Source organism: Strigops habroptila, chromosome 1 (genome assembly GCF_004027225.2).
Source record: "Strigops habroptila isolate Jane chromosome 1, bStrHab1.2.pri, whole genome shotgun sequence".
Classification (NCBI taxonomy): Eukaryota; Metazoa; Chordata; class Aves; order Psittaciformes; family Psittacidae; genus Strigops; species Strigops habroptila.
The window spans coordinates 120,560,406-120,576,779 of NC_044277.2; the positions used below are offsets into that span (position 1 = coordinate 120,560,406).

The 16,374-nt window shown below is 41.1% G+C and overlaps 1 protein-coding gene across 1 annotated transcript; it reads left to right on the forward strand.

Moving 5' to 3' along the window:
- Nucleotides 1–2,874: 2,874 nt before the first annotated feature.
- On the forward strand, nucleotides 2,875–13,944 carry STEAP1 (STEAP family member 1). Its single transcript, XM_030507869.1, has 5 exons — nucleotides 2,875–3,107; nucleotides 6,468–6,569; nucleotides 8,725–9,237; nucleotides 10,767–10,931; nucleotides 12,747–13,944. The coding sequence occupies exons 2-5, from the start codon at nucleotides 6,480–6,482 to the stop codon at nucleotides 13,002–13,004; spliced, it is 1,026 nt and encodes a 341-aa protein (XP_030363729.1). The 5' UTR covers nucleotides 2,875–3,107; nucleotides 6,468–6,479; the 3' UTR covers nucleotides 13,005–13,944.
- The last annotated feature ends 2,430 nt before the right edge of the window (nucleotides 13,945–16,374 follow it).

Genomic DNA, 16,374 nt, shown 5'->3' on the forward strand with positions numbered 1-16,374 from the left:
AGCCCAGCTCCTCCACGTCTCTCCTCAGGGATCACATGCTGTAAGCCCTTCACTACACTGGTAACTCGCTGCTGAACTCCCTCCAGGACCATCCTGGAAACCCAGCCACTGTTTCACTGTTTCGACCCAGCTGAACGAAGCCCATTTGCACTTGTCTAAATTACAGGGAATGGTTTCCATCCTTCCACACCACTTCCCCTTATGCAGCCTCATTTCTGAGTCACCCAAGGGCATGCCCAAGTCATCGTGCTGACAGTAATAGTTACACTTAGCTTACTCAACAAGTTCAGAGGGAGATAAGTCTTACTATGACTATACGTAGGCCCGTGTATTACTGGAAGACTGCGCCACTTTTCCAACCATTCGGCAAGTTGCTCCCCTCAGAGCTCCTAGTCTAAAAAGTGGTTACAGAAGCAGATGAATTGCTCTGACCTCAGACTTCCCCCTCCTCAAATGAGCTGAAAACGTCCTCAAGGTATACAAACTGTCAGGCAATCTTGTCAATGATGCAATTTTTTTTTTTTCCACCAGAAAATGCAATCTACCATTCCCTCACATCCTTTGTCAACATCACACACAGACTCCATCCAGAATAAAGAAGGACTAAAATGCAGATGGGCTAAGACAGAGTCGTCAGAGTGTTTTCAATCTCTGAAAAATACTCTGTCACACTTCAGCAACCACAGAAGTATTACTTTTTCTCACCCAACTCCTGCAATAGTTAAAAAATAAAAAATACTGACACTCTTCTAAATGTTTGGAGCTAGCCAAACCTGCACAGCTTTAAATTTTTGCCAGTGAGATCATGCCCATTCTGCACGTGCCAAGAGAAATTATCTCGCTTTGAATCAAGTCTTGATTCCTGCGGTTTCCTACTGTAAGTCTCACACTTCTTGCACAGCACTTGGCATAAATACCAGTTCAAAGTTGTCAGCATGCAGCAGTACGAGCCAGATGTAACAGTCTGCAGGAGGACTGCCATGCAGTTTGCTTTCCAGTAGAGGTAGTATTTTGAATGACCTGGAAGTCATGCCCTAGGGTAGCCACGCAAGGAAAATTTTTCCCTAGCATTTGAAACTTCTTCCGCTTTGTTGGCATCCACAGCAAATGAGCTTTCCATTTTATTTACAGGCAGGCACCTAATAGCACTCAGGATGCAGATACTAGAGAGGGGATTGCTTGTCCAGAGATTCCTAGGAGCATCTGTGCACAGCAGCTTACTAGGTACATATTTAATAGCCAGGTTCACTTTGGCTGGCTTTTTGTCTCCTCTTCTGAGAATGTTTATGCAGGAACTTAGCTCTTGTGTGCTTTATGAAAAGGCTAAGGATGTCTTAAGGGTATTCTAGCCTTAAGATAGGATATCCAGATGCTGAAATCTCTCAGCATCCTGAGCTACCTTTCGGGCTAGACATGTAATCCCCATAACACTAACTTACACCAGGACTTCTGAGGATAGCTTTACCATGGAGTTTCACTTCGAATAAGACAATGCTTTTAGCTCTTTGGACTACAAATTCCCAGTTAGACGGTGTGTAGGGCGACCCGGTACCGTGCACCTCGCCGCAGGCAGCCTCCATCTCAGCGCTCCCACCGCCAGGTGTCACACTGCTGATGCTCTGTGCTGGGAACTGGGAAAAAAAACAAACCGAAGGTGCAAAATAGGAGTAGAGAAGAAAATCAAACGGCACTTTCACAAAGTGAGAGCATAGAGAAGTCAGCATCCCCTGCGGGAAAAAAAAAAAAAAAGTAACTAATGGAAAGCGCGTGGGAAATAACCTTAATGCAAAGCACAGTCAAATATGTTAATGAAGGTAACTATAAAAAGAAAAAAAAAAATATATAAAAATTAAGGGTTTGTTTTAGCACAAGAGAGTTATTCTGACTTTTATTCCTCCTAAGTCAATCTCCTCTGCCAGATGTAGCATTCAGCTGGACTCTACGTCCACTTAACATCTACTGAGAAGGAGGAAAAAATATATTCCCAATATGCAAAGAATTGGAACTTGGCATGATTTCTGTGAAGACATCCAGACGAAGACACAATGAGCTCTGCGTGAAGAAATAAAAATATTTCGGAGACAGACTGGCCATGTTTTCTGCAGTGTCAGTAAGCCACCAAACGTCAAAATAGCCGTTAAACCAGAGCTTCCACAAGATAATGATAGTTCACACTATTGTGTGACTGAACTTTCAGGAGACAGCTGCCTTTTCAGAATCGCCCGCACAGAAGATCATGGTATTTGGGGGGAAAAAAGTAATAATAAAGTGCGGATTGCTTGTATGAGAAGCAGGATTTAATACAGTATTGTGTCAGGCTGGGACAGTGGCAAGTTTGGAAGAACCGGTAGGGAACAGGAAACGGACCGAAAGGCGAGGAAGTTTCCCAGGCAGGGACCCTTGCGGCAGCCGGCGCGGGGCGGGGGGCAGCCCCGGTGTCCCGAGGTGCTCCAGCTCCCCCCGGAGAATCCATGTCTGCGTCTCAGTAGCGGGAGCGGAGCTGCTGGCGGGAGGGAGCCTCGGGGAACGGGAGGCGCCCGGGGAGGCAGCGCACCACGGCGCCTCTTCTTCCTTCACCACCTCCTCATCCTTCCCCCACCTCCTGCGAGGCGGAGAGGGTGCAGGTGTATGCGCCCTTTGTCCAGCCGAGGCCTCAGCAGACCTACGGCTGGGCGCTTCCTGGGGTGGCCGCCCGGGCACCTCGGGGTCTCCCCTCCGGCACCGCTGCTCCGCGCCCCTCTATGCCCACCGCTGCCGCGGCTCGGGACAGAAGACGGGACTCCGTCTCGCACCCCGCCGGCGCGGAGGGGAGCGGGATAGGCGCGGAAGGCGGGGCCGGGAGGGGAGGTGCAGACTGCGGCCAGGCCCCCCGCTCCGCTCCCCTCCTCAGAGTCCGGCAGGCGCTCCCCCGCTGGCCTGAGCCCGCCTTCCCCGATAGAGCCGCGCCGCGAGCGGGAACCGGCTCCCGCACCGCCGCCAGGGGCTGCCCCCTGCCGAGCCGAGCCGAGCCGAGCTGAGCCATAGCCTCTCTACCGCTACTGCCGCTCCCCGCGGCGGGGGCTCGGGCCTCCGGCAGGAAGAAGAGGCAGTGCTGACGGCGGGACGAGGTGGGTGAGCCCCGGGCAAGGGCAAAAGGGGGGAGCGGCCGCTGCCGGAGCCGCCGGGGAGGCGTCTGCGAGCGCCCGCGTGGCTGGGTTCCGGCGCGGGGCCCCGCCCGACCCGCGGCCGTCGGGACCAGACGGGACGGGACGGACGCGACGGGACAGGACGAGTACCCCCTGCGGGCTCGGGCTCGGGCTCCCCTGCGCACAGGCTCTCAGCGCCGGGCGTCGGGCTGGCAGCCCACCCGGCCCGGCCCGGCGGCTGTGACCGAGGAGGACCGGCGAGCGACGCGCTCCTGCTCCCACCCCCCCGGGCTTTCATTCGGTTTTCCACAGAGCTCAGCAGAATTCCTGAAGAGTAAGTTAAGGGAAAGTTATTTACTCGTGCGGCGAGTGCTTACACCCTCCTGCACGGTGCGGTAGGCACTGCAGGAGCGAGGCAGATATCCCTAACGCTCCCACCTTGTCATGTTCAAATAGTGCCGAAGGAGAGAGATGTAGGCACTGTCCCGTGCCTCTGCTATCACCTCATCCTTATTATCATAGCCTATTTATTTTACCCATTTGTCTTTTTTCATGGAGCCAGCCCTGAAACCCCTCACTCGGGAAAACTTCTCATTGACTTTGGATGAGGTTTTCTCGGGGTAGTCTGCACAGTATGGGTCCTTGTTCGTTCAGCCTTATAAAGAGCCTGTTTTCTTGGTACGAAATGCAGTAGCATACTCACAGTGTTGGAAACTTGGCTTCCTGCAGCTGGATATCCTCCATCCCCATCCCCAGCTGCCTCCCAGAGCAGAAGGGGTGTGCACTGTGGATGGGCATTAATGCAACCGTTGTCTTTCGTAACAGTTGAGACCTACTTAGGGCTATGACTGATGAGTTTCTGTCTCCCACAGGACTCCTAAATTTCTTTCTTCAGATGTATTCCAAAAAGACACATGCTGTAGACTACTCCTTTCTGGCAATTCATAGGACAATGAATAGTGGAATTGTAAGTGCCTTGTATTTAGGAGTTTCCAAGGCTATTACCGTGCTTTGTTTCTGGGCCTACTCAAAAAATAATTTTGTGTTAAAGCTGGTATCAGAAACCCTGTGGACTGTTATCATTTGGCACCTATGTTTCCTTGCATGCAGTCTCATGGCTGTAGCCCGTTTTTCATGGATGAGCACATGCATTCATTCACACACTCTTCTTTTTTTCCGTTTTGTCTTCTGCTGCATAAACCATTAATGCTGTATTTAACATGGTGTTAAACATTGTTTCCCAAAATAACCAATAAATCAGCTTTTAGGATCAGCAGCTGGCGTTCAGGTCATGGATATTTTGTTTCTCATCACGGTACATCTTCATCAATACAAACTTTTGGCTAGAAGCCATTACTGGACTCTTTATTTCTAAATTTTCTAAGTGAGGAATGATAGCACATGAGAATCAGGTGAGTCAAGCTCTTCCACATAGAGCTTCCCAATCTAAAATATGCTTTTGGATCCCCAAGACAGTGTGGAGGTCAGAAGAGAACTTTTGAAGTGGCTGGGATCATCATGTAAGCTCACATAGACTGGGGATATTAACAGTTGAAAGCTCAGTGGAGGTCAGTACAGGAAAAAAAATGTGAAAAAGCAGTAAAGATCCAAGCCGCAAACTGTTTTAACGATTTTAAGAAGTCAATCTCATTGTCTAAAAGAGTAAAAAGTCAGTCTGTAACTTTATGTCCTTTTGTTTTTTCCCACGTGAAACTGTAAAAATCAGAGGGTAGGCCCCAAAAAGAGTATGACTGCCCTTCATATTCTGAGTTCTTTTAAAAGTAGATCTGGAGCTCACCCTATTTGTTGCTGGATTTTTCCAGGTAAGTACGTTAAACTGAGTTCTGTTGGTATTGCCATTGTAACAGCTAGAAATACAGTATATTAAAACATATAGAAGTTGAAATTCTTAACTAATCATGGGACTGCAGGAGCTGAGGTTTTATGAAGATATCTGATACCCTGAAACTTGTGGTAAATCACTGGGACTAGCCTTAGGAATAGCGGGAAAAAACAGAAATGTGCCTTCATCAGCCCATGCTTTCTGTGTGCAGGATAAACAAAACATCCAATACCTGGCATAGGGAAGGGTTAACAGCCTGACCTTCAGACAGAAGCTCTTGTTGACCCTGCTCTGCAGCACTTGGCCAAAAGGTTATGCCCAAAGGGAGACCTTGCTAGCAGGAGGGAAAAATCTGAAGAGAAATGCTTAGGAAAAGAATGCTTTGGCTTCAGGAGTCTGATGGCCTGGCAGAAAGCAAACCTTCATAGCAGAGAGTATGAGGCTGTAGGACTCATCCACTGAAGGAACCAGGCACAGTAAGAAAAGGTCAGTTGTCAAAGTCTGATTTGTCCATACAATTTCCCAAAAGGTTTATGAATATAAAAGAACGAGTTGCTGGCAAAACAGTTTCATATCTAGTAGTTCAGCTGTTCAGTATAAAGGTACATGGAAGAGCTACATAGTCACTGCCTTAAAGGTAGCCACAGAAAGTCAGGCTGTAGTATGGCTTCCCAGAGCTTCCAGTGGTGTGGAGCTAGTGCCTTTCCTCCTGCAGTGTGCAACAGTGGGATGCACATATGGGAAGTCTCTGATGCAGGGTCCTTGCAGTCCTTGTAGTTATTTTACAGTCTTCAAGATATTGTCTTTCCTGCTATCCTAGGATGGATTTTCAGAAACATCTATCAGTTTATCCATTCTCTTTCTTTTTTTTTTTTCCCCCTGGCTTCTGATTTCTTGTAATCCTTAATAGCTTAGAACCATTTCTGCTGGTACTTGTGGGTAATGAGTACTGCATACCTTGAAACAGCATGAGCGAAACTCCAGCTGGAGTTTCCTGACAGTCTCGAAGGGAGAATATACCTCTAAAGCCACTGAGTGACTGTCAGGTAGACCAATCCTAAAACCTGAAAAATATTAGGAACAACACATTTGCATGGGCTTCTTGGATCAGCAAGTCTCATGAACTTGCCAAAATCCATCTTCGTAACATTTTACATGTTATTTCCATAAGCTGTTTCACACTTATTTGCTGTAATCTAAAAACTTTCAGCCTGAGTTAATGCCTTCATCCACTGGTGACATGGGCATTTAGTGTAAGTATTATTTTTCATTGGCGATTTTGTCCTGTTGATTCATACCCTCTCAGTCTCTGCTTTACTTAAAAAAACAAGCAAGCTTTTCTGTTATCTTTTCAGAAGACAGACTTTCCCTAGATTATCATACCTTCTCCAGCAAATGGGTGGAGGAGAGGGAAGGAAACATTTGGAGGGAAAATAGGCCCCAAAGTTCGAGTTCAGGGCTTTTCAAAACCTGTTTTACATCCTGTGTTTGCTTTGCAGGGAATTTCCGTAATGGAGAAGAAAGGTGATAAACATGCCATTGATCAGAATGCAAGTCAGAACATCATGCCGAGAAGAAATACAGGAAACCTTGGCAACTTGGTAATGTTTCTGTAAAAAAAGTAAATTTAAAAAAAAAAAAAAAAAGGTAAAAAGAAATAAAAACCTGCAAACCTGCATAAAAGTTTAAAAAGCTGCGAAAATAGATGAAGTTCTGTAAAAAAAGGAGCTCAAATGTCATACAGAATATTGCAATCTTTCATTTGATTTTGTCCAGAAATGGTGTTCTCATCACACTGGCATAGCATCAATTCTTCTAAAGTCTAGTCACAATATTGACATGAAGAGGTAAAAAGATAAAGAGCATCTAATTGAATTTAGTCACAGTCCATGATAAAAAATACACAAAGTTTGGGCCACCTAAAAACTACATGAAGTTAGTTGACAGTTTCATTTTACCAGATTAAAAAGATATGTAGAAATAATTTGGAATTTTTATACAAGAATATAAAGTTTATCTTTGGAGGAGTCTTCACAATTGCCACATCACATTCGGTAAGTTTTCCACATCACACAAGAAAGGCCAGAGAAATAATCCACTCCCAACAGCATTTGCCTCTGCAGCTGCTGATGCACAGAAGTAGTTCAAGCTACAACTTTCTATTCTAACGTGAACTGTCTCACTGACTGCAAAATACTGAATTAGAATTTGCAAACCATCTCTTCAAGAAAAGGGTATCTCTAGGTAAAGCTTGGTTCAGGCTTCGGATTCTGCAATACATAGACTATACTCTTCTTCACAGACTAGAGAATGAAAGTTACTTAGGCTATACCTTCACTGTAACAAAATATGCTTTTATCATCAGATAAATACATAGTAGCTATTCAGCTAAAAAATCGTAATGAAGAGCATGCACTTTAATTTTACTGTGAGGCATTGTAGGAAAGACAGTCAGACATGTGGTGGGAAACAGGCTACCTTGTCTCCAATTAGGATTTTACAACAAGATAGCACTGTACATTTTTCATCTTTGTTAAAATAAAACACCTGCGTATATCCAAAGATGAACACAAGACTTGCACCTACTTAGCCTTGCCTTATTTACAAGTAGTACCTTGTTTGAATTGACCCCTTAGTCAGGTTCAGTATAATATTTGATTCTTGAGAATAAAGCCAGAAAATGTTGTTGAGATAGGAAGATCTCTTGTGTCCTAGCAGGATGCTAACTTACAACTTTCAAACTACTAATATTTGCCTTTCTCAAAACGGACAGTGCCATTCCACTTTTTGCATCAGTAGTTCAGTTTTACTTTATATTTCACAAGAATTTTAAAGTACTTACATGTTTATTACCTAATGTTATCAGTTCTCCACCCCTGGTCAGCTCTCTGTTGAATCAAGTGCAATGTCCTACTGTTGATAAATGTATTTTCATTTTGCAGGTACAGTGGTCATGTACCTCTTCCATGAATCTTTAAATACATTATCTCCGTGTAAAACAGTTTATAATATTACTCCAAAATTTTGTACTAGCGTAGCCCCTTCTAAAGTCTGTGATAATTCTGCCAAGATCTTCTGTGAGACTAGAATCAAGGCATGCCTATTTGGCAGCAGCAAAATCAGCTTTTTAAACTGAAGTTACTCAGTTTCACAGGATTTCATAAAAGTTAAGGAGACACTATTACATTTGTAAAGGAGAGGAAGAAGACCACAGGACTTGATGCTGGGATTGACCAATGTGCAGCTTGTCTAATATGCTGGATCCCAAACATTTCTATTTACATCTGTATTCTCCAATCAAATGTCATGAAAATAGCAGTGACTGAATGAGATGTTTTAATGTCTTAACTTTGGATTCTGTTATTGTGCATATTATTTGGGCTACAACATTAAGTCTATAGCTGAAATTTGACATTTGAAATCTATAGCTCATATCATAAGAAACTGTAATGATGCTTCACATAATGTAATCCATCTTCGCTTGTGGTGTAGTTAACTTCCTGGAATTAAAATCTATTCTGAAATGACCACAGATAATGAACAGAGAATGAGAAATCTATGTTAAAAGTGCCTTGCTTAACTACTGACTATGTTTGAAATGCTATGTTCTCAAACTATCTTGTTCATAATAGTGTGTATGTTTTGTATATGGTTTCAGTGCAGTACAGCATAAAAGCCACAATGGCAAATACTGCCATTAGTGAAGTTTCAATCTTCTCTTGAACTCACTTGGTATTTCCTTTCTGTCCTTTCCAGAATGTGGATATGCAAGTCACCAATCCACCAGAAGCAGCTGCACTTTTTAATTTACATCAAGCACACCATTTTGGTGAGTTTGAACACTCTTCAGAACAACAGTGCAAGCAGGATCTGTTCCCCAAGTGGCACTTGCCAATGAAGATAGCATCTGTGCTCTCATTGTTAACATTTATTTACACTTCTATGAGAGATGTCATATATCCTTTTGTAACCAAAAAGGAATACGTTTTCTATAAAATTCCGATCCTTGTCATAAACAAAGTTTTACCAGTGGTTTCAATTACCCTTTTAGCACTAGTATATTTACCAGGAATATTAGCTGCTGGTTTTCAGTTGTACTTTGGCACCAAATATAAAAGGTTTCCTCAGTGGCTGGATAGATGGATGTTATCAAGAAAGCAATTTGGACTTCTCAGTTTCTTCTTCGCTACAATGCACGCCTGCTATAGCCTATGCTATCCAATGAGAAGATCATACAGATACAAGCTGCTGAACTGGGCATTCCAGCAGGTATGATGGGTATGCAAACAGAATTATTCAGAAAAAAATTGTATTCAGAAATTCCTTGGTTTGATTATTCAAGCAAATCTGGATGGGGGGAAAGACGTTTTCATTGCTTTCCTTTGATTTTGAAGCAGATTCCCACAGAGCACTGTTAAGGGATGGAGCAGGACCTAGTTGTTAAAGCATGTAATAGAGAGTCAAGAGTCAACACAGCTGTGCCAGTGTGTATTAAATAAGTCATTTTCTTCATTTGGGATTTTTTATCTCTGCAAGATGCACATAATTATACCTGCCTCACAGGAACATTTAAGTCTTTGGCACACTATTAGTGTGGATTAACCTTCTCTGCCCAGGTGGAATCTATCTACAAAAACCAAGCACACACCATTTTTAGACACCTTCTTTCTAAAGTGAATTAGCCAGCAATGAAGGAGGGCTGAGCTAAATCACACTAATCTGTATTTGCCACAAACTAAATTTGTGAACACTGATGGCTCCACAATTGGGCTGATGCACGCTAACTTGTTAAAAGATAGCTAGAATTTCAATCATGCTTCTGAGTCATGGACAATAACTGGCTTGCAAAGCTCTCCAAGATCCTCTGTGACTAGAGTTCCTAATACTTGCATATTACGTTGAGTGCCATAAATATTGCAAGGAATATTCAAATATAAGGTATAGACTGCAAATGTACATTTTTATTACATTTGTAATAAAATGTACATTTTATTACAAATAAAGTCTAATCTAGAGTTTTATTAAAGGCACAGTATGATGTTAGCAGCTGCTTATGAATTCTGTAAATAGTCAAACAGTCAAACCCATTGAAAACTCTGAAATCAGCCTTACTGGTAATCTGACTTGAATGGATTACCAGAAATTTCCTTGAGATTCCAGTCATCAAGATGCGGAAATGATCATATTTTGGGCATATTACACCATGGTGAGCACTGGCAGCATCAAAGGGCTGTTGCAAGTAGTCATAAACAGGAGCAGCTTTGACATCAGTTTACTAAAATCACAACCTTTTCATCCATACCACCTGTTGGTATTCAGTGAAGTTGAATGTACCAAGTTGTTTATAATCAAATAGAGCTAAGCAACCATCCTGGCAGGATACCATCATTAAGAATGCCCACTGAATTAGCTCCCTTAAATAGTACTATTAATATATTTCCTGTTGTTATAAGCTCTCAGATATGGTATTTAGCCATAGATGGAATTTTTTTGTCAAAGAGTAAGATTTCTCCTGCTGTGAAGGCAGGCTAACAGGCCTCAGAACCAGTCTCTCCTGGGCCAAGACACTGATGAAGTCTAAATTCTTCTCACTTAAAGTCTAACTTTGCTTTGCACATAACTGCAGTGGAGACTTTATCATCAGAAGTAAATAGCAGTTACATTCAGAAACATTCAAGCAAACAAAAATACTGTGTTTCTTGGCTTATTTCCTGAATATTATGATGAAAATAGCTGTATTTCACACAAATGGCAGAGTATGCCAGTCTGTCATTTTAAATATGGTGTTCATTTGGCAGGTCAAACAAAAAAAAGAAAATGCCTGGATTGAACATGATGTTTGGAGAATGGAAATTTATGTGTCTCTAGGAATTCTGGGACTTGCTTTGCTGGCCTTGTTGGCAATAACATCAATTCCATCTGTCAGTCACTCTTTGACCTGGAGAGAATTCCACTACATTCAGGTATGCATAAATGTCATTATTGCATGTCATTAGTCCTCACTTGTAGGACTGCATGTTATCAGCGAAGACCATTAGGAGCTAGAAATATCAAACACAGAGTAGTTAGAGAAACTGACCTAAAAGTTTCTTTCATACTCTGTCAGTTGCTTTGCAAGAAATGTTTATTTCATCTGTTACTTCATCAGGAGAAAAGGCTGTCAGGTTCAGGGTATAAAGTGGGAAGAAAGACAACTCCAAACCACTTCTTTGCTCGTCTGACTTTGTGACCAGCAGCAGTTGTCCCTTCAGGACATATCCTTAGGTCAAAGACCTCTGGTGCTGACGGCATTTAAGTCACCTTCTGGGTATCTTATGTTTCAGGAATTGTGTCCTGCTGAATTGGAAGTAGGTGGTATTGAACTAGCCAACGCTGTTCCTATACAACACAGTATATAAGGAGAAATGCTTGTTGCTCCCTCAGAGCTGCTTTGGCAATTCTTTACTGTCTGAGCAGTACCAGGTGACTGGAAAGTCCAGAAGAAGACTTCTGCCCAATAATACATGCAAAGATTTTCCATTAGCTTCATAACCCCTTCCAAAAGGTATATTCTGAGAAGGAGACTTCTTAGAACAGATACACAATCAGGTGCAGCCAGTCCTTAGTTTGCTACAGATGTGCTTGTTTTGTTCACCTAAATATCTGGTTTGCTCTTAGTTCTCCTGTATCATACACAGTAATAATAAGGGGTGGTTCTGCTGGCATCAGTATGATCACACTAAAATTAAGCAAGTGTTGAATTAGGTCCCTGAACACCAAAATCTTAAAATTCAATAACTTACTAAGTACCTGACATTTGAAAAGTTGATCTGAATTTGAGAAGTAGCTCTGAAATGTGCATCTTCCAGCAATTACTGATCTGAGATTCTGCCCACTCTGTGAAGTACATAATTTGTCAGAAAAGTTTTCATCTCTATAAAGAATATATATGGAGAGGTCTAGGAGAGAGTCTCTGAATGCATGACTGCTTTCAGTACTAATTTAGTACTGAAAGCAGTCATGCATATTAATTTAATATGGTCAAGAAACCCAGAAGAGTAATACTACTATATTAGATTTGTTTTATAAACAAATAAACCTCATACTTGAAAATCAGATTCTGTAGATTTAGCAGTTGGAGAGGCAGTGTTTGACTTCACTGATGAGTAATTCCATTTTTCCAACAATATCAAGATTCTTATGCAGCAAGGATCTCAACATTACTAGTAACTCTAGCATAAAAATTCCTTTACTCCTGTATTTCATAGACATCCGAAGCCAAATTTTTCACTATAATGGAATGAAAGACTTCAGTTTCCTGTAGTTGTGCAATGGCTTTTGTCATGTACTAGACTTACTAGAGTTTCTGATATTAATTGACCTTAAAATTTTTCTTTGCAAATAATCCATTAAGCTATTTATAAATCTGCTTTTGAACTCATAATAATTTATCACAGACAAAAAGTAATTTGAGATACAGTTGACGTCTACAAGTTGAGATATTGAGAACTGACCCTTTTTCAAGAATAGCCTGTAACCTGTAATCTCTTCTGTGTATTAGCTAAGTATCATAGCAGTGCATGAAAAATGTGCCTCATCTATTTTCTCTTACAGTGGCATAGAGGGGTATAGTTGGATTCTTGAATTATAGTTCTTAAATTTTAATTTAAAGCCAATAGTCTCTTTTCTTTGACTTATGTGTGTTGATTGAGGCCCCTCCTGATTTCCATGTTTGCTTAACAAAGTACTTTTTTTGCCAAGTTGGAAAAAACAGCTTACTATTTTCTTTCTCTTTTCAGAGCAAGATGGGATATTTAGCTCTGCTGCTATGCACTGTTCACGCACTGGTGTTTGCTTGGAATAAGTGGGTTGACGTTAATCAATTTATTTGGTATACACCACCTTCATTTATGGTAGCAGTTTTTCTTCCTATTGTAGTTCTGCTTTGTAAATGCATACTACTCCTCCCATGTTTTAGGAAAAGGATAAAAAAGATCAGATGTGGTTGGGAAGATAACACACAAACCAATCAAACCAGCATAACTTCCAGACTGTAGTTTAAACATGGACATTTCCTTTCTATGTATGTGAATATGCTGAAGGCCATGAAATGTTCACCTGCAAGCTCTGCTTTCACATTTTCCATAGATGTTTCTTTCCCACTTTTCATTTCAACTTCAGGAGTGTGGAATACTTGATGCAGTTTGAACTTTTTCTAAGACAAAGAGTGGAAACATTCATTTTACACTCTAATCTATTCAGTGTTATGGTATTTGATCATTTCTTTCTTCTGACTCACTGCTTGTATAATCCAAGGTCTTAATTGCCTCAATCTTAATTCTTTCATAGGCAAAAGCAATCATAAAGTATTGTTACAGGTGACCACAGAAAGTCAATAAATGATTACACCACAGAACCCAGGAATGCCTTCTGCTTCCCACAGCCGTGTTTGGTTCTTTGTTAAATCTCCATATTACAAAGGGACAACAACTAGAGTATTTATCATCCCATTCCCCTTATTGCCTACATCCTGTGTTTCACTCTGCAGAATGGGGACCTTGGCAAATGAGCCAGACTGAAGCTGTGTATTCCCAACAGGCCTTGAACTTAGGCAACTGGGCAAGCAGAATTGCAGGGAAATTTACAAGGTAAATCTCTACTGAGGCGTGGGCACAGTCTAAAAAAAGATGGAGATCTGAGTCTAAAACCTAGGTGTGTCTGTTTGCTTAAAACGATAAAACATTTCCCATTTTTTATTCCATAAACACATCCTTTTGTTTCTGATGCTGGAAATTTTCCATGCTTTTGACCTAAGCCTCCAGCACTTGACATGTGCTAAGCTTTATTTGCACAAATTATTCCAGTGGGATAACTCACATCAGGTAAATGTGTTTTACTGTTTACTCTAGGGCCAGCACAATTGTGTGACTGGAAGAAAAACATTAAAAATAGACATTTGAATCTTGACATTGGTTTGGTGAGATTTTCATGTAAAGTGGCTTCTGAATGCATTTGCTTTTACAAAAATTTTCATATAAACTATTTAAACCTTATTTTCCTTATGTTGCATAGGTCTGGCTGAAAGTTTTAAGTGAATAATTAATTTGTTAGTATCTATTTTTAATTATGTTATGCAGTAGTTAATATTTTCACCCAGCATCAGGAACATTTCTGCCACCCTTCCTGAATGAGTCGACTAGGACATGGACTGATGATGCCACCTGTTGCTGGAATCATCTGAATGATGAATAGTAATTGGTAATGGCTCCAGTATTAAAACAAACAGGAAAACAATGTATGTGTAAAAAAAAATATGTAATATATGGTGCTAATGATTCTGCAGCTAATGATTCTGTTGTACATTTGTGGACTTGGTACACCAAGCATAAATAACAGCCAAATTAAGTAGCTACAGGGATACCACATTTTGTATTTTCCTGGTTATAACTCCATTCAACTTAAAAGTTGGCTATCTTATTTGCACTTGGTGTACTACTGTGAAAATAACTTGGGACATAGTGGCCTGTATAGACTGAAGAGAAATGAGTGGCATTGTGTATCAAATCAGTAATGCATGACAGAAGCAAACACTCTCTAAAACACAGGAAGCCAGTCTGCAATGTGAACCTAAGAAATTTCTAACAGAACAGGAAAAGTGTGGTTGTCAATGCACTAGCATTTACCTTTGTAGAAATGAAATAAATCAAGTATTTTAGAAGTCATACTAGAGATGAAGAATAATATTTGCCAAAAGCTTATTCAGAATATTACCTGCACTTTGATGTCAGGAGTCATAAAAAAATAATAAAATAATTTTTCTAGTGGAACAAGTTGAGGCAAGTGCAATGATAAAAAAAATCCCTTTGTCTTCTGCATTGTCCGCTAGCTACTCATAAAGTGTGCTCAAACTTACTACTTAGGACAAAGCTGAGACTGTAAGTATTCCAAGCAAATCCTATATACATCAACTGAAAAGAATGATGTTTGGTTTTATCAAAATACGTGCTAAATTGTATTAAATTGTACTCTCCCAAATCAACCCACTTCTCCCTTTCTTAAAAAAGCTGGAGAATTTAATTCAATCTTCAGCTTTGTTAAATTCTGGTCAAATAGTTGGACTAATTGTTTACAGCTGGTCAGAGAAGCCACCCCCTTTGACACAAGGAATATGAACAGCCTCAGGTATAACAAAGCATGTGGAACAGGCAGCAGAACTTGACTTTTGATAACTGGAAAGGGGAGAATGAAAACAATCCTTGGAAGATGCCATTCAAAGCTATTCATATGGCATGTATAAAATAAAATCAAGACAAATTGACATGTGTATGCATGTAGAGAGCACAATAGTTCAAAGTTTTGCAATGCCTGTACAAAGCCAGCAAAGTACTTCAGTTGTTCCATGTCTCCGATGTATTTACATCAGAGATACAGAATTTAAACTCTGGGAGACTCTTGTAAATTGTTGAAGGGACTTGAGGAATTTTATGACAAGTTTACCCGGGTAGCCAGATCCCAGAATACTGTTCCCGAGAAGTGGTACCAACAATCAGTGCCCAGGAAGCTAGAACCAGGGCTGTGCTGGCGATGGCTTAATGCAAATTCCTGTTGAGAGCAGCATTTACTGTAAGCAGTCCCTCCCTTTGGCCACTCTTCTCTGTTCTCTCAGTTCTGCAAGATTTTAAAGCTGTGAAGTTAATCAGACCAGGGAATTGGATCCAGTTGAAAAGGAATGCAGGGAAAAGAATGGCTGAGCCAGATCCATGCACTGGTCTGATTCACCTGACAGGCATGCACATATGCCAGCAGGAAGGAAAAGAAAAGGAATGGTGTAAAGAGGCAGTTTGACTTAAACCAACTTAGACTGCATGGTTGCAAGAGCTCCTGAAATTCAAAACTTCGGTTATTTCATCCTGTTTCAGTAGCAAGAATGTTTCATTGCTTCACTTATTTGTTATGTTCTTAGTTTTCCATGAATCAGTAGGCAAAAATGTGTTCTAGAAATTGTCACTGAAAAACATACAAAACTGATTGACCTCTACAAGACTGTGCACTGTGTGGAGACGATAATCTCACATCTTCCCTTCTCTTCTGCTACATCCATATTTTCTGTTAGTGTCCCTTGATAACATGAAAAGTTATGTTAACCATTTTTGAAATTTGGACTAATTTTATTTAAGCTGATTTTCTTAAAATGACATTAAATGAATAATTTAGAACAACAAAACAAAAACAGATTCTTGAAAACATGCTGAATCCACCCCTGGAGAATGCAGGCTGCTGTAGTCACTGTAAGTGTCTGGCAATGGCTGACTATTGCCACTGATTTTTTTCAGTAGTGCCAGGATTTCCTTGACCACATCAGCATATTCGGCTGCTGATGGCAAAATAATTTCTTTTGGTGAGACCTTGGAGTCCTTAAAAGAATCT